This window comes from Sapajus apella, unplaced genomic scaffold, assembly GCF_009761245.1.
Source record: "Sapajus apella isolate SASKATOON/1434 unplaced genomic scaffold, GSC_monkey_1.0 scaffold79, whole genome shotgun sequence".
Classification (NCBI taxonomy): domain Eukaryota; kingdom Metazoa; phylum Chordata; class Mammalia; order Primates; family Cebidae; genus Sapajus; species Sapajus apella.
The window spans coordinates 1,788,554-1,810,714 of NW_022437019.1; the positions used below are offsets into that span (position 1 = coordinate 1,788,554).

The following is a 22,161-nucleotide window of genomic DNA, read 5'->3' on the forward strand; positions in this document are numbered from 1 at the left end:
GCAATCTTGCTCTGTCACCCAGGCTGGAATGCGGTGACACAATCTTGGCTCACTGCAACCTCCACACCTCCCGGGTTCAAGTGATTCCCCTGCCTCAGCGTCCTGAGTAGCTGGGATTACAGTCACGTGCCACCATGCCTAGCTAATTTTTGTAATTTTAGTAGAGACGGGCTTTCACCCTATTGGTCAGGCTGGTCTTGAACTCCTGACCTCATGATCCACCCACCTTGGCCTCCCAAAGTGCTGGGATTACAGATGTGAGCCACCGCGCCTGGCTAAAGTTGGAATTTAAATCCAATACTGTTTGCTTTCAGAATCACTCTTCTTGTGCTTCCAAGACTGAGTGGTTACCTAAGTAGGGATGGGAGTGAAGAACATTCTAGGCCGGGAGAATGTAAATGCCCTGGACAGAGACCCTGAAGTCAGGAAAGGCATGTGCATTGGAGGAATCACAAGAAGCTACAGGTGTGGCTGTAATGTGGTCTCTGGGGGGCAAGAGTGGGAAGAGAGGCTGCTGAGTAGCCCCAAGGCACAGGCAGAACCCAGGCTGGAACTCCTTTCTGGGCTCCTAGCTCAGTGCTCTTTCTACCACATTCTACCTGCTTCCCCATCACAGGCTAGCATCTGTTTTTATCTGCACCCATTTCAGACTGGAGGGAGCCGGCGCATGTAAAAATGAGGTGTTTTCTTCCTCACCCAGAGATGCACACTTTCAGGCTTCTACGCTATGTGGGTAGCGCCCAGAAGACTGGCCCCAAAATCCATTCAAAAACTGGAGGAGGAGTCATGACAATGAGAACAGTCATCACAGCTAATGTGACTGAGTGTTTCTGAACCACTGACATCCTCTCTTTTAATCCTCACAGCTAGCTTATGAAGTGGTGTATTAGCTCTCCTCCTGGGCGTAGAGAAAGCAAATCAGCTCAAACCACCTTAAGCATAAAGAGAATTTATCAACTCAGATAACTGAAGAATGCAGTGGAAGAAACTGGGCTCTAGGGCTGGATGCAGAGGCTGCAATGAGACTGTCAGAAATGAGTAGGCTGGGCGCAGTGGCTCACGCCTGTAATCCCAGCACTTTGGGAGGCCAAGGCAGGTGGATCACCTGAGGTCCGGAGTTCAAGACCAGGCTGGCCAAGATGGCGAAACCCCATCTCTAATAAAAATACAAAAATTAGGCAGGCATGATGGTGCACATCTGTAATCCCAGCTACTCAGGAGGCTGAGGCAGGAGAATCGCTTGAACCCAGGAGGCGGAGGTTGCAGTGAGCCTAGATCGCGCCACTGCACTCCAACCTGAACAACGAAGTGAGACTCTGTCTCAAAAAATAACCATAAAAAGAAATGTGTCTCTCCCTCTTCAGCCCTGCTTTCCTGAGTGGATTCCATTCTCAGGCAGTATTTCTCTGTTGAAGACACAGAGGATCATGATGGGCTGAAAGTTTACATCGTAGCGGATTAGCAGCCCCACAAAATGAAACTGTTTCTGCCCTAGTACTTCCAGAGAAAGCCCCAGAAGTGTCTCTCCTTGGCCCCCTTAGGTTACCTGCTCAACCTCAGACTGATCACTGTGACTGATTGGCCAGACCTAAGCCACAGCTTCACCCAGAGGCCAACCCACTGGGACCCAGAGGTAGGAAGGGTACATTCCCAGTAGAAAACAGAGGAACTGCTATAGAAAAGAGCACTGCTGCTAAGAAGCCCACACCACCTACAAATGTCTACTATATGTAGTTACTAAAAATTCTTCCATTCCAGAGGTGAAAAATCTGAGAAAACAAAAGATTAAGTCAATTGTCTCAGCTCATACAGCCAGTATCAGAGGAGGGATTCACACCCAGGCAGTCTGACTCCAGAGCCTTAAGTTCTAAACCCCCAGATCACCTGGGAATAGCTTAGCCTGCTCAGAAGAGAATTCACTCGCTCCTACCCACATTTAGAATGAGGATAGTTCCCGCTGTTCTTTGTATAAACCGTAGGACCTAGGGATTACAGCCCAGAACTGAGGAATGGTTATGCCCTAATGTTGCCCTGATGATGCCCTCGTCTGCATTCTGAAATTCTTAATTTTGCCTTTAATCTCCCTTAAGAGTTAGGAGAGGAGGAGGAGTTGTTCCACGTGCTTGAAGAGGAGCCACTAGGAGTTGACAGCTGCTTGCCAGCCCAGCCCCTGGGAGGCTTGGGGGAGGAGAGAAAGGGGAAGGAGCAGTGATTTATCCACCTCACTGGCATCCTTTAGGATGGTTGTTTGACAGCCAAGAGTACTTCTTTGGGGGCCAAACCAGGACAGAGAACATGCAGTGTAGGCAGATTTAGTGAGTTGTCCTAGTAAGTTACAATGCTGTTACTCTGCAGGTTGGTTGTTTGAGACAGAGTTTCACTCTTGTTGCCCAGGCTGAAGTGCAATGGCACTATCTCAGCTCACTGCAACCTCTGCCTCCCGGGTTCAAGCAACTCTCCTGCCTCAGCCTCCTGAGTAGCTGGGATTACAGGTGCCTGCCACCATGCCCCAGCTAATTTTTGTATTTTTAGTAGAGAATGGAGCCTGTCTTGCAGGTGTCGCAATGTCAAAACTGCCTCTGGGTCCTTTAGTGTTTTAAAATTAGGCCTTATGCCTCTCCAGCGGGGCAGGCCTCATTTGGAAATGACTGACAATGAACCTGGGTGCATATGCAAAACAGCAAGCGGCCCTGAAGCCATCCAAGTCAATAGCAGGCTGAGACTGGTGTGTTTCATAAATAACCTCATAAATTGGAGGCGGAATGATGTTGATAAAAGTGTTAGGAAGTGCTTCTCACTCCTCTTTACCTGGGGAGGTAAGAAGCTACCATGAACACTCCGGATGGCTGTTTGCCATCTTCTTGCTGTCCTAGCTGCCTAAGAATTGAGGCTGACTTTCACCCTGAGAATTTCACCAGAGAGCTGTGAGGTGGAATGAGAAGGAGCTGGTAGTGATGAGGATGACAACGGAGGGTAACCAAGGAGAAAGAGAAGAAGAGATTACATGGGAGGAGGAGAGAAATAAGGCCCTTGCCTTAAAGCAGTAGGAAAAACCTTTCTAAACCCTTGCTACTGGCGTCAGCATCACCTCAGAGTTTGTCAGAAATGCAGAATCTCAGGCCCCACCCCAGACCCATTGAATCAGAATCTCTGGAAGTGGGGCTCAGGAATCTGCATATTTACTAGCTTCCATAGCTCACTAGGTGTGAGAGCCACTGTTCTCTATCAAGAGTAATTAGGCTCATGTGTCTATTTCAGCTGAAGACCAAGGGGAAGCTAACTTCAGTTAAAAGGGGAAGAGGAGCAAATTCATTCGTTATTATTCCATCTGTACTTCTACTGTCAACACTAATTGTCTCTTTGTTCTACTAGGACTCCCTGCCTGCAATAAAGTTGTTAGTCCTGACCCTGAAGGGTGCTTATCGGCAGCACAGGTGATGGTGCCCATCAGTCACTGAAGAAGCCTTTGAGTTTCTATGAATTTGCAGATTTTTTTAATGCAGTTGATGATTAAGCCTTTAATGGAGAATATAGTCCAGGAGTTGTGGATCTGCTCATGTTGTTACTTGAACACAGAGCAGTGTTCATTGAGTTTTTCATGCCCTTATCCTCCAGGAGTTTGTGGAAGGCTTAGTATACGGCACCACTGTGTAAGTGAGAATAGCTCCTAGCTGCCTACTCCACAGGGTGGAGAGAGGCATGATTAATACCAAGCAGCGTGCTCGGCCCTTCCAACATGCTGTGGGAAGATGCTCTCAGGTGCACACAAGTGCCAGACTCGTGTATTGTGTGTGGCTGATGCCGAAGCTGTTTCCATAACAATGAGTGTTCGGCTCCAGAGACTCTCCTCGGGAGCTGAGGACCCCCTCCTTCTGTCACCGAAGCTGGGATTGGTAGCATTTCTCAACTCACCTAAGATCTCTTTGGGAAAATAGGAAGGGAAGCAAATTACTGAATTCCTTGATATCAGATACCCTTCAAGTCTCTTCCAGAAATATTAATACTAATCAATCATTTCGCACTTAGAAAATGCTGGCTCTCTCCACGTGGATTAACACACCCATGACAACTTTCATGGCAAGCCCTTTTATTCTTGTCCCTGTTTTACAATAGAGGCTGAGGCACAGAGAGGGTAAATTGCTTTGCCTTCAGTTGCACAGCTGGTGAGTGACCAAGTCAGGTTTGACTGTAAGCAGCCTGGCTCCAGAACTTCCAGTCTTAAGCACAGCTCTTCACATGATCTCTGAAACTCCAGTGATGCCCGTGGGTAGATATGTCTCTTCATTTTTCAGCTGCAATAATGAAGGCCTAGAAAAGGGATGTAACTTATTCAGCATTCCACAGCTAAAAGAGACTGATTTCTGATTTCACCTCAGGTCTGTCAGACTGAAAAATCCATCCCCTTCTTCCCCAAACCCTCTACTCCCTCCGTCCTTGCTGCTGAGCTGGACACAGAACATTCATGCACCCATAGCAAAGAGGGTGGCAGCTACTGCTAGGAGCAGTGGGGCTCTGAGCAAAAGTGAAGCGTGGCAGGGCCAGGCACGGGAGGCCCTGAGAATGTGCTGAATTCAAATGACTGGGCGCTAACCTTCCACCCTGTGCCCTCTGCTTCAGAACCCTCCATGGCAACGACATTTCCAGCGTTCCTGAAGGCTCCTTCAATGACCTCACATCTCTTTCCCATCTGTAAGTAGCAGTATTTCTCCCCAATGCGCATTCAAAACAGGAAAGCATGAAAAGTGTCAGCAACAGTGTCATCCCTGTCAGCATTTTGGTATACGTCCTTGCCTTATGCATGCGGTATATTTTACAACAACGTATCCACACTGCATATTGTCTTGTTCCCTGCTTCAGATGCCTTCAAAGGCATCCTCAATTCTGTAAACAATGTAAATATTTAATAAGAACTAACAGAAAACATGTGCTATGTGCTAAACACTTTAGATAAGTTTTCTATTTATTTCTTACAGCTATAAGGCATTTTTTATCCCTTTATTATATGTAATAACATTGAAACTTAGGTTAAAGAATTTGTCAGCTGGGTGTAGTGGCTCATGCCTGTAATCCCAGCACTTTGGGAGGCCAACGTGGGAGGATCACTTGAGGTCAGGCATTCGAGACCAGCTTGGCCAACATGGTGAAACCCGGTCTCTACTAACTAAAATGACCAAAATTAGCCAGGCGTGGTGGGTGCCTGTAATCCCAGCTACTCGATAGGCTAAGGCAGAAGAATCACTTGAACCCAGGAGGCGAAGGTTGCAGTGAGCCAAGATCACGCCACTGCACTCCAGCCTGGGCAACAAAGTGAAACTCCGTCTCAAAAAAAAAAAAAAAAAAAATAGAATTTGTCTAAGTGTGGCACAGCTAGGAAATAGCAGGGCCCAGTATCAGATCCAGGTTTGCTTTGACTCCAAAGCACGTATTCTTAACCACTCTGCACTCTGCAACAGGTATTCCCTTCATATTTTACACAGGGGAAATGGAGGCCCATAAATGCTAAGTGACTCGCTGAAGGTTGCCTGTCAAATCAGTGAGATGTTAGGCTAGAACCTGGGTTCCCTCACTCCCAGGCCAGATCTCTTTTCCCCAGATCAGGGATCTCTGCATTTGTTTATGCACCTCTGTCAGCAAACATTTTCAAGTTTGTATTCCTTCTATATGCTTATTTAATTATTTTCATAATGTGTGTATATACCATTATACAGATATACAATGTACGCATATTCTAAAACATTCAAAACTAGAATTGTTAAAGGATATAATTTTTTGTAAAAAACAGAATTTCTAGTATTTTCTTCCCAATCACAACTTTGGAGATGTCTGTGCTGGACTTAACCCTCCTCCCCTGCATTCCTCAGCCAAGTGGTCTGACACTGCTTCCTAGGTTGCAGGCTTTCAGAACCTTCTCTGCACGGTATATCCTCCAGTGGACCCTTCAATAGGGCAAGGGAACCAGATAATCAGATGGCCAGAGATCCAAGAAGCTCCCTAGGAGCCTTGGATGAGGTTAAGTTGAGGAGTGAGTCTTACCTGCCTAGGCGAGAGCCACGCCTCAGAGTGGAAGGGGCTTGGATGGGAATGGAAACGTCCACAGGATTGGAAGTACACTCTGGAGATACTAACTGTGCCACAATGGAGACAACCACTATACCGGCCCCATATCAGACACAGAGTCTGGAGGAGACTGGAGACTGAAGAATCTAGCCAAAGTCTGAAAATGCATTTCCAGAGACAGGAAGATAGGAAGCCTACAGGCCACGCTGGGCAGGGGGCCCTGACTTCCTGTTCTGCCTCCTAGGGCGCTGGGAACCAACCCACTCCACTGTGACTGCAGTCTTCGGTGGCTGTCGGAGTGGGTGAAGGCGGGGTACAAGGAGCCTGGCATCGCCCGCTGCAGTAGCCCTGAACCCATGGCCGACAGGCTCCTGCTCACCACCCCAACCCACCGCTTCCAGTGCAAAGGTAGGTGCTGCCCACACCCCACCCGCCCCTGCCTCTCGTGGGGTCTGCTGTGTCCCCAGCAACCTGTCAGAGCAGGGCAACTCAACAGATGTGGCTTCAGAAGCCTTCACCCTGTCTCTTCCATGGGTCCCACAAAGAGGCTCAGATGTTGATGCTGATGTGGACCCTCATCTAATGGGCCAAGTGTCATTCTCTCCAAGTCCCCCTGCCGGCATTGCCACATACCTCCTCACTGACTGCTTTCTGTACATGTCTTTCCATAGTTGAGAAAATCTTTTTTTTTTTTTTTAACCTTTTGTAGAGACAAGATCTCACTATGTTGTACAGGCTGGTCTCAAACTCTTGATCTCCAACCATCCTCCTGTTTTGGCCTCTAAAAATGCTGGGACTACAGGCATAAGCCACTGCATCTGGCCTTCAGAAAATCTTTAACCTGCACTTTTTTATCCAACATGATTAGAACATAAGCATTTTCCCATTTTACTGAGCAAACTTTTTGTACATGTGATTTTTTTATTGATCATATTATTATTATAACAACAAACTACTACTGAGTTCTTATGCAACAGGAAGGATGTTAAGCACTTTCTCGTGTCTTTTTTTTCCTCTTTTTTTTTTTGAGATGGAGTCTCACTCTGTTGCCAGGCTGGAGTTCAGTGGCATGATCTTGGCTCACTGCAACCTCCGCTTCCCAGGTTCAAGCGATTCTCCTGCCTCAACCTCCCAAGTAGCTGGGACTACAGGCCTGCACCACCATGCCCAGCTAATTTTTGTATTTTTAGTAGAGACGGAGTTTCACCATGTTGGCCAGGATGGTCTCGATCTCTTGACCTCATGATCCTCCTGCCTCGGCCTCCCGAAGTCCTGGGATTACAGGCATAAGCCCATGCCCCATTTTTCTTCATTCTTCACGTATTAACTTACTTAATTACCTAATACCTCTACGTGATCAACTTTTAATATTATCCTCATTTCTAAAAATAAGAAAATTGAGGCTTAACAGGTTAAATGACTAACTTCTAAAGAAGTCATTTAACTTCCAGGTCTAGCTAATTACAGAATACACAATCTTGATCACCCAGCTGATATTCCACTGCCACTTAATCCATTTCTGGTTTTGAATCTTTAGAGTATTTCCTTTTTTTTTTTTTTTTTAAACCATTGACACTTTCTCTATTTGAAATCATATCCTCAGACAAGATTCAGAGAAGAGAAATTACTGAATCAAAGTATATTATTATTTTTTTATTTTGCCAAATTCATTTTCAAAAAGGGTTATAACCAACTTACATTCTCAGTAGCATTCTTTGATTGCATTTTTCACTGGACCCTGTCATTATTTTCTCTTATTTTACATCATTGCAAATTCAATAAGTTAAAAAAAATAACTTATTTTGTCTGATTACTGGGGAACCTGAATTTTTGACAATATATACATCTGTTAATCTCTTTTGCTCATCTCTGAGAGGCTTAATATTTATTTTGACATGTAGATATACTTTAATTACCCTCTCAAACTTTGGTGTGTCCCACACTTCTGCTGCAAGCAGAAAAACATTCCATTGGCTTAAAGCTAATTTTAATTTTCCTCTTCCTGCTTCTAAGGTATCAGATCTGATACTAAAGAGGCTCACCTAGGCCAAGACAGTATGGGTCTCAATCTTGGCTGCACATTCTGGAAATCATATAGGAGCTTTTGAAATTACTGAAGCCTGGCTCCACCCTCTAGGTTTTGATTAAATTGGTCTGGAGTATAACCTGGGTGTGGGGACTTTTAAAAGCACTGCTGCTGGGGGCGGGGCACCAATGGCTCACACCTGTAATCCCCACACTTTGGGAGGCTGAGGCGGGTAGATCACTTGAGGTCAGGAGGTCAAGAGCAGCCTGGCCAACATGGGGAAACCCCATCTCTACTAAAAATACAAAAATGAGCCAGGTGTGGTGGTGCGCGCCTGTAATCCCAGCTACTCAGAAGCTGAGGCAGGAGAATCACTTGAACCCAGGAGGTGGAGATTACAGTGAGCCAAGATTGCACCACTGCACTCCTGCCTGGGCAACAGAGTGAGACTCCACTTCCAAAAAAAAAAAAAAAAAAAAAAAGCACTGCAGCTGGTTGTAGCATAAGGCAGCCAAGTCATCTGGGTTTTGCCTGGGCTGTTCTTGGTTTTAGCACTGAAAGCTGTGTCCTGCAGACCCCCTTAGCCCCAGGCAAACCGGGACAGATAGTCTTCCTATTCTAATATGAAGCTATGGTTGAGCCCCCGCTACCAGCGCTCAATCAGGCCACTCTGTTTACTCATCCGCAAATGGTCACTCACTGAAGTTCATCTCAGCACATCTCCAGGTTGGTGACTGTTAGCCCCAAGGTCATTGACAGTCCTGACATTAAGCAGGGCCTGTGTATCCAGGGCTCACTGTCAAAGCTGGCTGCAGCAGCAGGACACAGCCCCCTTTGCAAAGCTCTGGGAAGAACCCTGACCTTCCGCCAGTGCTTGCAGCTAAAGCAAGCAGGACTCAGCTGAAATGGTCACAGATGCAACATGCACCTGAGCAGTTTTCCACCCATTGTCAGCATCATCGCTGTGTCCTCTGAGGCCATCCATTTCTTACTTTCAAGGTTTTCCAAGGGAGACTTCCTCTGTGTGCCTTTGGCCCCAGCACTGGGCCCTGCTTAGCCTGGCACAGACTATTCCATAGGGAGGGGTGTTTTTGGATAGAAAAATGGGAGGTCCGAATGGAGCCTGGGCCCAGAGCTTCCTGGAATACGAAAAGATACACAGGGGGTTTCTAATTATGGTGCATTGTTTGCCGATTAGCACCAAAATCGGATCAGGCTAATTACAGTAATTGATTTGACTGCAGAAGTGTTTCTGAATGATGTCCCACTGTGATTTTTCCTCACCGGACAATGGCTGAATTAATGGGAGTCTAGCTGGACTGGATGTGCTGGCTGGGGAGAGCCAGCTGCTATCTGGGCATGGTGTTGGGGAGGGCTTGGCACTGGCTGAGGGAGGGCCCAGAGCAGAGGGGAAGGGAGGTGTGGCAGTGAGCGCACTCGGGACCTGCCGTCAGCACTCTGTGGTTTTGCTGCCTAGGGCCAGTGGACATCAACATTGCGGCCAAATGCAATGCCTGCCTCTCCGGCCCGTGCAAGAACAACGGGACGTGCACCCAGGACCCTGTGGAGCTGTACCGCTGTGCCTGCCCCTACAGCTACAAGGTATGCTGGGAGGCCCCACCCCCACATTCATGCCTCAGACTCCTCCTTCACCCCTGGCCCTAGAAAGGGGCACCGAGCCCTACTCTCCCTTCAAGGGACAGCTTGGATGAGTCCATTGCACAGGTCAGCACCCCAAAGCAGCATTTGCCAGGAACACTCCTGTTCTCTGAACTGGTGGGAGCTGCCAGTCAGAGAGGACCCCGTATGGTCTTGGCCAGGATGCCAGGACAGAAGGAGAAAATGTAACATTTGTATTTTCTTTGTGAAACGTGGGGAAATTAAGTCTCAGAGAGTGAAAGTGTTTCCAAGTAGAGGCATCCCTTGAACCCATTCTCCCAACTTCCCTTCTAAGGGGATTTCCAGAACCTCCACCCCACCATGTCCCAGCCAAACCCCACCCTCAGAGCAACCAGCCTTGGAAGTGCTGGTTCCAGCTTGATGCAGATACCAAGGGGGATTGAAAGGCCTAGGGGCTGCCAAGCTCACCCAGAAGATTGACAGGCTAAGGTCAGGCAGCAAGAGGATGGAGATCCCAGTTCTCCCCTCTGTCTTCCCCAGAAATCCAGGCTACCTCCAAGACAGTCCTTCCCTCTCTTCTCACCCAGCACGTTCCTCTCACCCACAGTACAGTGTCGTGCCCCCTGTGGCTATCGACCGTGTGCCTCTCACCAGCACCTACAGAGTACAGACTGTGTGCCAAGTAGTGTGCTTGGCATTTTACTCACCTTTTCAAACACCCCAGCAAACCTAAGAAGAAGGTCTCATTAATTCCCTTTTTACAGATTTGGAGACTGGACCTCAGTCTGTGAAGAGTTCAACTCAATGTCCAAAGCTTGCAAGCAGTAGGGCTGTGATTAAGACCCAGACTATGTGATTTCAGAACCCAGTCCTTCTCCCCTGGAGGGTTTCCTGAATAGTTGAGCCCTTCCTTGTGCTTCACTGGAATCGGCAAAGCTGTGGCTCCGTCCTCTTCTGCAGGGCCCTCCCAGCTTCCGGCCTTCCCAGGGAACCCATTCAAAGGCACGGGGCAAGCCCAGAGTTTCAGGACAGCCCCGCAGCCCATCTAATGCACACATCTGATGCAAGTGGAGTGAGAGTAAGCTGGCATCTCCAGAACTCTGTCCCCGGTGGGACTGTGTGTGTGTAGTGACAGGCTTAAAGGCAGCCTCACTCTGGGGAATGGGACTACCTGATACATTTCTAGACTACAGCTGTGCTTCTAGCAGATAGTGTCAGAGTGCCACCTATGGGCCTAGGACAAGAGAGTCAAAGAATTCTCTTTGAAGCTAGCCACCTCCAAAGCCTTACACTTACCACTGAGTCCCAGACCCATGCACCCTCATCTCATAAGCTGATTGTAAAAATTAGAGAAGGGAATAAATGTGTAAGGCCTAGATGAGTGCCTGACCTTCATTGATGCTTCAGAAGGGAACTGTGCTATGCATAGAATTGAGAATGTTATTGATGCACAGTCACAGGTGCCCACATACAAAATTATTATTAATAGCAGGGAATAATAGAGATTAACAGCAGACACACTCAGGATTTGTGGATCCTCTGAAACTCCCTTTTATGGATTCAGCAGAGAAAATTCAGACTATGCAATTACACAGAGAGGCAGGGGTAGATTCAAGCTTTGTCATTTATTAGCCGTGTGGCCATGGCTGGTAATTTCATCTGTCTTCCCAGCTGTAAGCTAGGACCTGTCTCTCAGGTTTGCCATGAGAGTCAAATGTACAGTAACGTACGCAGTACACCTAGGATGTTACCTGTCATTCAGTAAGCACTCAGTAAGCTGGTACACTGCTCCCTTTTACCTTTACCCTTGAATGGTGGTCTCTCATACCTGGGTGTGGAATAGGCCATCACTAACAGGTGGTATGTTGCTGGTTTCATCCAGGATTACCAGTCTGTGGCTCTGTGAACTGCCAAGGAACTTCAGTCATTCTCCTAGAACTGTGACTGCATTTGTAACATTCTCAATTCCATACATAGTTCTGTTTTGAATCATCAGTAAAGGCCAGGCACTCATCTGGAGCTTATGCATTTATTTCCTTCTCTAATTTTTATAGTCAGCTCATGAGATAGGGAGAATCATCCCTATTCTAAAGATAAGGTGAACTGTTTCACATTCTGATTCTTGCTTGCTTCTCTTTAAAGCAGGCCTGAGTCTCAAAGTAGTAGAGCCGGGTTTCAAGTCCAGGCTTCTTCCAACTACACCTGACCACACTATGAAGCATGACCTGATGTCAGTGTCAGAGCAAAGAGAGTGTCTGCAGGGCTACTGCAGGATAAGGCCACTTTTTTGAACTTTGTTCTCAAGATTCTGAACATCGTGTTGATTTTAGAAGAATTTGAACAGAGATTTTGACCCTGAGGAAAATGTTGAGCCCAGGCAGGTCTAGGGTCCATGATGTTGATGGTGATGGTGAATATGATGATGATGATGGTGGTGATATCAGTGATGACAGATGATGACAAAGGTGACAGTGGTGATAATGGAGACGGTGGTGATGTTGGTGATGGCGATGGTGCTGATGGTACAGATGATGATGATGACAATAACAGTAACATAAGAACCAGCATTTATTGAGTACCTACTATGTACTGACAGTAAATTAAATAAGGTACCTGTATTATCTTGCATATTCCTCATCAGAGCCCTAGAATACAGTTCCTAATGTGTCCCTACTTTCCAGTTGAAGAAGACTGAGCATGGTAGATAAGGGAGTTGGGATTCAAAGCTCAGAGCCAACTGACTCCAGAAGCTGTGCTGCTGGCAACTCCACTCAGTGCCTGTTGGCAAGTGCAGTCATTGCAGGGGCTGAGGCTGAGGATCCCTGACCATTTAGGACCTGTCTGAATTTCCAAGAGAGAGAAAAGTAGAGTGTAGCCATGGGAAGAACACCAAGCAGGACCTTCTGGAGCCTGTGCCTACATGATGCATGACCTTGGACAGATCCCGTGCTTCTCCTCACCTCAGTTTCCTCAGCTGTAAAATGGGGCAGGTGGAACCCAAGGGATCCTTTAACTGAGGGCTGCATCACATTCTCTGTGCTGAGTATATCCCTCCTGCTTTCCTTCTTGCCAGGGTTAGCGGCCCCCCCAGTCAGAGCGACTGAAGTAGTAGCTCTGCATGAGTGGCTAAGTTGACGGAAATCCCCAGATACCCATAAAACCAAGCTCAAAGTTCAGGCACTTATTTACCTATGTCCAGATATCTCCATTTTCCCATCGACTAGCCGAGTGACCTTGGGAAGCCACAATAGTACAAAAAAGCACAGGAACCACTGTGTAACATTTGGTACCAGCCACTCTTAATCTCCCATAATGCCAGGCCTTTGTGAAGCAGCTTAAGCACATTATCTCTTGTAGCACTCTTAATCACCCTGTGAAATAAGTTTTATTATCCTCTTCTGATAGCTGGAAAAACTAAGGTTCATAAAGATCAAATAATTTACCCAAGCTGTCACACTTAGGAAGTGCATGAGCTACAACCAAAACTCGGCTATCTCTTGGAAGAAAGTCTCTACACCCACAACCACTCACAAGTCAGATTCCCCCTAAGCCTCACTTTCCCCACCCGTAACTGAGAATACTCATATGCAGCACTGTTGAAAGGATGAAAAGTGGCTACCTCAGTGCCAGGATTCGGTACATACTTCACAAAGGGTCATTATTTTGCCACTATTTTAAGATTTGGGGAAATAAAATATATCTGTTCGCTGTTTCTTTTTCAGCCATTTAGTTTCAGGAATGCATGTTTGATGTCTCAGAACAATGCTTCTCAAACTTTTGTGTGCATAAGAATCACCTGGAGAGCTTATTAAAATGCAAGTTCTAGTTCATTAGAACCGAGGTCAGGCCTGAGAGCGTGCATTTTTTACCAGCTCTCAGGACACGCCAGTGCCACTAGTCCAAGGACCACGCTTTGAGTAGTAAGGTCTTAGAGCAGCCCTCCTGGTCCCATCTCCAAAAGAGGTTTCCAATGAGGGTAGCTCTTCCCAGTGTCTTTTAAAGCAGTGATTCCCAACCTTTTTGGCACCAGGGACCAGTTTCATGGAAGACAGTTTTTCCATGGAACTAGGGTGTGGGGCATGGATTCAGGATGAAACTGTTCCACCTCAGATCATCAGGCATTAGCTGGATTTTCCTAAGGAGTGAGCAACCTAGATCCTTCACATGCGCAGTTCACAATAGAGTTCCCACTCCTAGGAGAATCCAGCGCCACCACTGACCTGACAGGTGGTGGAGCTCAGGTGGCAATGCCCCTCCCTGTCTGCTTAATCCCTGCTGTCCACCCTGGTTCCTAACAGGCCATGGACTGATACCAGTCCGTAGTCCGTGGCCCAGGGGCTGGGGACACCTGTTTTAAAGGAAGCCAGTCAGGAGCCCTGGCCATGTCCTACACACGTGGTATGCGCGCATACACACACACACACACACACACACACACACACACACAAGTGAGGCGAGGAATAGAAAGTGTGGTGGAGGACCAAGAAGCATCACAAGTCTGGTAGATTTGAGCAAAGTGAGGCTGAAAAGAATTGAACCAGTTTAATTAGCCAGGCATTGGCAATGGTGATTATTTTTCAAGGAGATGTAAGTGACAGAAATCCCCACCTCCAGGCCCACTTACCATGTGATCAAGCACTAGGCTCTGCCTCCTGGATTTCTGTGCTTGGCGCAAAGGGCTGCAGGAGATGCCACCACCTCCACCAACCCCACTGTTGGGAGGGTTTGACCTGAAGTCACCGGTACTTGCCAGTTCCCTGGAGCAGGGGCTGGAGAGGTCTTGCTTGACCTTCTCAAGGTTCTTTGTCCTGCCTTTCATGGTCCATCTGTTAGCCACCACCACTCCCACATAGGCTCCTCTGGAACTATTTGGCATCCACCAAAAACCAAAAAAAGTATTTTAGTCACTCACATTCAGCCCTGCCTCACACCCCGGGCATCGTCATTTGTCATCATCGCTATTATTTACGGAGCTGCCATTACGTGCTAGGTGTCTTACATAGATACGATTTCTAACCATTAACTAATTCCCCGTAGGGTAGGTCATATCATTTCCATGTCATAAGTGGTAAAAACAAGGCTCAGTGAGAACTAGTCATTTCCCCAAGGAACACAGCAGCAAACTTAGAATGTGCACTCCCATCCGCATGCCCCCAGGACACGTGTTTTGAGAGGGGCAGACTAAGTGGTCCCACATAGAGGCTCCCAGCACCAACTTTGGGCTGGATGCCTGGGTTCAGCTGCTTGCTCCCCATTTCACTTACTGCTGTGTGATCTTGGCCATATTACCTCACTTTTTAAGTCTGTCTTTCCCGTCTGTAAAAGTGAGTGTAATAACAGTCACACCAATCTCATAGGATTGTTGTGAATATGATATGCGATCATGAATATAAAACACTTAGCATGAGGCCTGGAATGGAAAATGTGCTCAGCAATGTGAGTGAGAACTAGTATTACAGTTTCCATTCCACACTGACTTTCAGAAAGGGGCCCTGTGTTATGGTTTAGGATAAACCCAGATACCAGCCCAAGCAGCACTCCCTCTGGCCCCTCCGAGAAACCTCTGACTGGCCCCTTAGCTGAGAAGGGAACCAGACAGACATGGCCCATGCCTTCCAGCTGTTGGAGATGGGCCTGAGGCTCTGGTGTTGGAGAGGGTCCACAGCAGAGGCCCCAGTTCCATTCCGTCACATCACCAGCAACAGGAGAAGAGGGAAGAGGATTTTCTCTAGCAGATGGCAAGCAGGTGGTGTGGCAGTGGGCAGGCTCCCATGATCACCGCCACCTAGTCTGTGCCAAGCCACTGAGCCCAAGGCCCAGAAAGGATGCAGCAGTCGCCTTCCCAGGCCCCACACTACCAGGTCCTGCAAGGGACTGCGTGCCAAAACTTGGGTGAGCCTGGCCTGTCGGTCCCAAGGGAGAAGCCAGAAGGCCAAGAAGAGTTGGGCTGCTCCCTGAGACAGTGGGTCTTATGGAGCGCAGTCTCCACCTTGGGACTGCCTTCCTCAGGGCCACTGCCCTCGCTGTTCCTTCTGCCTGGCACGTTCCTCTCCTCACCTTCCATGTGGTTGGCTCCTTCTCAGCTCAAACATCCCCTTCAGAGGGGCCTCCTCCAGAGAATCTCACACCATCCTGAGCTCTCTATCACAAAGGTTCCTTACCTGGCCTAACCTGAGGCTTACCTTCAGAACTTTAGAATAAATACCAAAGCCTGGACCCCACTCCAGATCAGTCAAGGATGGTTCTCTGAGGGTTGTCCCTTTGTAGGAGACAAGGTCTGTTGGCCACACTTTAGTCTTAGTCTGCCCTACTCAAGTTTTGGGTTTTATTTAAGCTTCAGTGAGGTAATGTCATCTTCTAGCATTTACAGAATGCCTACTATGCGCTAGGTGGCTTACACACTGTGTAACCTTTTCCTTCCATGAAAGCTCTAGTTTAATTCTCGTAGTAACTCTGTGAGGTGGACTTGGAGAGGTCAGGAGGCTTTTGTGAGGTCATGATCAGCCAGCCCAGATGAGATGGGGCTGGAATGTGAAACCAGCTTTGCCTGCATCCAAAACCTGGGTTCTTGCCCTGCAGTTTGGGAGAGAGAAGGGTGCAAATTCTGGGAAGCAGTGAGCCTAGAACCTGAACTCCTAGCTTATCATCACCCCTCCCCTTCTCACTGTGCAGTGATTAGGGGTGAGGGCTCCCATGGGTGGACTCCAAGTCACACAGCAGGCCTTTCCCAGGACCTCCTTGTGGCCATCTCCTTAGCATCATCCTAGAGAACACTGAACCTCCTGGGGTCTCCTGGGCCGTGGCAGCCCAAGAAGTCCTCCTAACCAGGTGCTTCTCCCTCTTTTGCTCCTCAGGGCAAGGACTGCACTGTGCCCATCAACACCTGTATCCAGAACCCCTGTCAGCATGGAGGTACCTGCCACCTGAGTGACAGCCACAAGGATGGGTTCAGGTAACAGCTCACCCCTGGCCTCCCTCACTGTATTAGTCTATTCTCACACTGCTAACAAAGACATACCCAAGACTGGGTCATTTAAAAAGGAAAGAAGTTTAATGGACTCACAGTTCAACATGGCTGAAGAGCCTCACAATCATGGCAGAAGGCAAAGGAAAAGCAAAGGCACATCTTACATGGTGGCAGGCAAAAGAGAGCTTTTGCAGGGGAACTTCCATTTATAAAACCATCAGATCTCATGAGACTTATTCACTACCAAGAGAAGAATATGGGGGAAACTGCTCTCGTGAGTCAGTTATCTCCACCTGGCCCCACCCTTGACACTTGGGGATTATTCTAATTCAAGGTGAGATTTGAGTGGAGACACAGCCAAACCATATCACTCACCTTGGAGGGCTCCCTGGGCAGGCTAAAGAAGCAGAGATATGCCCAGTGAGGGCCTTCCTGGTGCTTGTGCTATGCTGGCCCTGTGTGAGAATGATCTCAAGGCTCCTTGTACCCTGTAAGGGAAGTACAGTTTATCCCATTTTGCAGATAAGGAGGTTCAAGCATCAGAGGGACAAACCCTTTGCCCAGAGTTACATTAAGCATTGGTACGGGGATTTGAAACAAGGTCCCAACCTCGTGCTTCCTCCAGGGGAAAAGCCAGCTGCTGGCTAAAGTCAGAGAAGGATGGGATGAAGGCTTCAGGACCTGGCACTTCCACCACGCTTTTCTGTGTTACAACATAAGTGGCAATGATTATGTGCTTATTAGGCCAGGTACCAACTAGTCAAGTATTGTCTCATTTAAATCCCTACATGACCCTATCAGGTAGGTAGGTATTATCCTCACTGAATAGATGGGGAAGCTGAGGCAAGAGATGAACTTGCTCTAGGTTACATCTCCTGATGCTCATACCTGGATCTTCCAAGCCCACCTCCAGCTCTCTTTCCTTCCTGGCATTAACATTTCAAGAAGAAAAGTGAATAGAAGTCACTTAGGTTTTTCTCCTCTCTGTCCTAGGAATGGGATTAGGCTTCCACCCAAACCTCAGAACCCCTTCCTGCTTCCCACCTTCCAGCAGCTTTCAGATGCCCAGTTTTACTGGCCTGTGGCCCTGACAAAAGCCGACTGTTGGGAACAGGCTCCTCTGGCATCCCTGGTGAACCAGTCAGGAGGCGGCAGCCCCTTGGCAACAAAGGCAAGGGCACCTCATGCCAAGCCGTGTGTGGGTGTCTTACAGCTCAAGTTGCAACCAATTAAATATCAAAAGCACTCTGACCAGAGGCTGCCGTGTGGTCTGGGGAAGAAATCAAGTTCTGGGCTCCCACTTCTCCTCCCCAGGGAACCTGCCTGCCCACGTGTCCACCTGCCAAGCCAGCTCCAACAAACTCTGCCTCCTGAAAAGTGAAATTCAAGGCAGAGTTCCTTTTCCTGCCTGGAGTCAGACAAACCACCCACTCCTGCCGGCTCACGTAGAGCAGGAGTAAGGAGAAATGGCAGGGAAATGCAGATGTGGCCACAGGGGCCCCAGCCAGGAAGCACCCCTCCAGGACACACAGCCTGGTCTGCCCACCCAGGCAAGAGATGGGGGTCAGATGAGGGAAGAGCTCCCGCCGCAGGTAGCGGTGTTTCTCCTGTCTCAGCTGGAGGTTCGGGTGAGCAGAAGTATCTCATTTGCATCTCCAGTCGTTGAAGAGTTTCAGATGAACTGAAAATATTTTTAGGACTTAATGTAAAAGGAAAAGGGCCCAGATCTACAGGATCAGGGAAATGGGGTGCAGGGTTAAGGCAGTGAGGCAGTTACTAGGGATGGCAGAGCTTATGTGCACTCCTCAGGGAGTAGGGAAGCTCCTCCACATCAGGCCCGCACCTGGCGGGTGAAGGGGAGAGATGCTTGTCAGGAAGCTCCCCTGTATGCTCCCCTCTTCCATTCTATAGTAATTCCTTAGGCCTGCTGTAACAGCCACAGACTGGCTGGCTGTAATCACCAGAAATTTACTGTCTGACAGTTCTGAAGGCTGGAATTCCCAAATCAAGGTGTCAGCAGGGCCATGCTCCCTCTGAGCCTCTGGGGGAGGCTCCTCGCCTGTCCCTCCCTGGCTTCTGGTGTTGCTGGCAATCTTTGGCATGCCTTGGCCCGTGGCTGCAGACCCCCTCTCTCTGCCTGCATGGTCACCGGTGCTCTCGCTGTGTTTGCCTTCTCATGGCCATCTTCTTTGAGAGGCGCCTATTACATTGGATTATGGGTCCATACTCTTTTTTTTTTTTTTTTTCTTGAGACAGAGTCTTGTACTCTGTTGCTCAGTCTGGAGTGCAGTGGTGCAATCTCGGCTCACTGTAGACTTTGCCCCCCGGGTTCCAGCAATTCTCATGCCTCAGCCTCCTGGGGAGCTGGGATTACAGGCGCACGCCACCACACCCAGCTATTTTTTTTTTTTTGTATTTTTGGTAAAGACGGGGTTTCACCATGTTGGCCAGGCTGGTCTTGAACTCCTGACTTCAGGTGATTCACCCGCCTCAGCCTCCCAAAGTGCTCAGATTACAGGCGTGAGCCACCACACCTGGCCGGGTCTGCACTCTTTCATCAGAACCTCAATTTAACTAACCACATCTGCAAAGACCCTATTTCCAAATAAGATCATGTTCTGAGGTACTTGGGGCTAGGATTTCAACATATCTTTTTTGGAGGGAACACAATTCAACCCATAACACACCTTAGTCATCAGCATCACCAGCCTCCTCATACACATGCTTCTCTAATCTTGCTGCATTGCCTGCTCACAAAAACAGCAAAGGCTGGCAGAGCGGGCCACACAGAAGACCGCGACAGGAGAGGAGATCTGCCGTCATCCCCATAGCCAGCTCATTGCTCCTGGAGTCTCTGACAGCCCTCCAAGGTTTCCAGTGAGGACAAGGAGACATCAGCTTCCTTCTACCCTCTGTCACTCCTTTAGGAATCTCTCTTTCCTTGCCCAGCCACCATGTCTCACTGCCAGGGAGCCCTAAGGCTCTGGGAGAGCCAAAGAAATGGGTCTTTAGGAAAACAAATGAACAACACCGTGGTTTGGGACTTTCAGAAACTAACCCTCTGTCTGGGTCTGAAGAAGCGGCCTTTTTCGTGAGTGCTCAGAGTCCCTAACAGGAAAAAGGAATGAGTCATTTTGTTGTATCCCAAGAGCTGGGACCCGAGAGGCCCCTGGCCTTTTGTAGAAAATGTGACATGGTTTTCAGTCATAGAAAGGAGGCCAATTCAGGAGGATTCTAGGACCACTGAAATTCACTGTCTGTTAGCTGAGCATTGTTTACTCTTTTAGCTAAATCCCAAATCAGAGTAATCTCTGAAACCTGAAATTCCAGGTCTGAAGCTGAAGCACACATTCACGGATGGAGCGAGAATCCCTGACTCACGGGTGAGGCCACAGAAAGATCGAGAGTCACTGCAGAATTTATTTAATTAGAAAGATGCTGACTCCACCCCCACCCCCACCCCTTCCACACAGCCTTTATCTGTTCTGACCTATCTCACGTGCCCAGTCTTGGGGATATGACCAAGATCAGGTAGGGATGCAGGCACTTGAGATTTTGATCCAAGAGATTTGACACTTAAGAGACAACTGAAGGAAATGCATCTTGCCAGGCCACGATGTTCGAAGCCAAGTTCACCCGAAGGCCTCACTCTTGGCAGGAGAGGGATCTCCCACTCCTGCCTTCATCCCCCAGAAGCTGGAGGGGCTCAGAAGTAGGAGGAATACATGATAGGGAGAAATGGCATCCCCAAGGAACGGTTAAGGAAGTGGAGTGGTTTTGTGTAGCTCTAAAGCTTGCTACTGGGTTCAGAGAATTTTCTGTGTGCTGTGTTCCCTTCTAAACATTTTGCTTATATAATCTCATTTAATCTCCACAACCACCCAGGTCAAGGTCAAGCAGCTAGAACGTGTCAACCAGAATTCATTCCCAGGAAACCCCAGGGTGCAGTGTCTGGGACCTTGGCCACTATGCTCTGCCCACCCCCCGACCCTGAGATAGAAAGGCTGCCTTAGAGTAAAAAAATCACTTAAAGGAGAATGTTTATTTTGCTGTCTGTCTTTATCTGCAAAAGAGACTGTGCCTCAGAAAAGCCGAAGGAAAGGTGGTTTGGAGGACAGCTGGAGGAATTTAAGCCATATCTGGGAAACCACTTACAGCTGGGGGAATGATGACACGGGCATTGCCGATGGACATTAGTCCCAGAGCGAGGCAGCCAGCATGGGCCAGGGGAGATAGAACATTGCCTGGAGACAGGGGGCTGGATGAAATGACCTTTTAGGCTCCTAAAGGTCTACCTGATCAGGACCCCAAGGCCTCATGTGGCCAAAGTGCCTTCTCAGACCTCCATCTGGAGGAGAAATTGACTAATTGTATTTCCCATCCCTGTCTTCCTCTCTGCCACCCCAACCCACCTCTCTCCCTGACCCCTCTCTCCCCTGCTTCCCTCCCACACATCCCAAAGCTGCTCCTGCCCTCTGGGCTTTGAGGGGCAGCGGTGTGAGATCAACCCAGACGACTGTGAGGACAACGACTGCGAAAACAATGCCACCTGCGTGGACGGGATCAACAACTACGTGTGTGTCTGCCCGCCAAACTACACAGGTAAGGCTCTCATGATTGTGTGTGTGGCAGAGTGGAGGGGTGTCACTAGAATACCATTTTCTTAACTTCTTCCAAGGACTCTCCTCCGCTCTCTCTGAGGACAGAGAGTAGGACTCCAAGACCATGCTATGCCAGGAGGGGCTCCCCAAAGGCCTGTTTGCTTCTCTCTCTCCTCCACCACCACCCACTAGCAAGTCACTGCTCCTTCCCACTTGAAACAGAGTCTCAGGCTCTTTAGCTGCTGTTCATCTCATTCCTGGCCACTTTCTTCTTTAGGCCCCCTGTAGACCCAGTGGTGTTTGAGGCTGGCAGAGAGGCGCTTGCATTGTGTTTGTGCTTCGCTCAGGTCTAGTCAGCCATCTCTTGAAATCCACATTTTCCAGACACTCAGCTAGGAGCTAGGGATACAAAAATGAACAAGACAAAGTTCCTTCTCATAAGAAGTTTACACTCAGGTGGACAGAGGCATGGATTCATTAGAAAGAGAACATAACTTCCGTAAGCCCAGGGGTGTGAGATCACAGAGGAGAAACCTAACCCAGCCAGAGAATCCAGGAAGACTCCCACAAGAGATCATTCCTCAGGAAGATCATTCCACCCACCTACCCCCAAAACACAATACCTTTATTTTCCTTCCCTGCAGCCAGCCCTCTGGACCTAACTGCCTGTACCTTGGGAGCAGGAGCTGAGGCAGCCTTCCCCGCCCTGCTCCCACCCCACTCCTAGAGAGAACATTCATGGTTAGACCTTTTCCTCTCTTACATCACTCTCTTTCTGGCTCGACCAAGTGGAATTTGAAGAAACTCAAAACTCAGACCTTAAAAGCTGGCATTGCTTGGGAGCTGCTGTCCTGCCTTACCGCCCTCCCCAACGTTCCTAAAACACATTT

General features: G+C 48.4%; 1 protein-coding gene and 1 long non-coding RNA gene across 4 annotated transcripts in view; one reads left to right on the top strand and one right to left on the bottom strand.

Moving 5' to 3' along the window:
* The window catches only part of SLIT3 (slit guidance ligand 3), a 627,018-nt gene that overhangs the window by 576,700 nt on the left and 28,157 nt on the right, over positions 1-22,161 (top strand). For all 3 annotated transcript variants that reach the window (XM_032252688.1, XM_032252689.1, XM_032252690.1), the window contains 5 exons: positions 4,618-4,689; positions 6,302-6,465; positions 9,561-9,685; positions 16,558-16,655; positions 21,133-21,272. In XM_032252688.1, the coding sequence (XP_032108579.1) occupies positions 4,618-4,689; positions 6,302-6,465; positions 9,561-9,685; positions 16,558-16,655; positions 21,133-21,272 (599 nt within the window). The remainder of the gene's footprint in view (positions 1-4,617; positions 4,690-6,301; positions 6,466-9,560; positions 9,686-16,557; positions 16,656-21,132; positions 21,273-22,161) is intronic.
* Positions 4,076-9,216, bottom strand: LOC116533076. Its single transcript, XR_004261075.1, has 2 exons — positions 9,012-9,216; positions 4,076-4,292 (listed from the first exon to the last, which is right to left on the bottom strand). It is a non-coding gene; the product is annotated as an uncharacterized LOC116533076 (long non-coding RNA).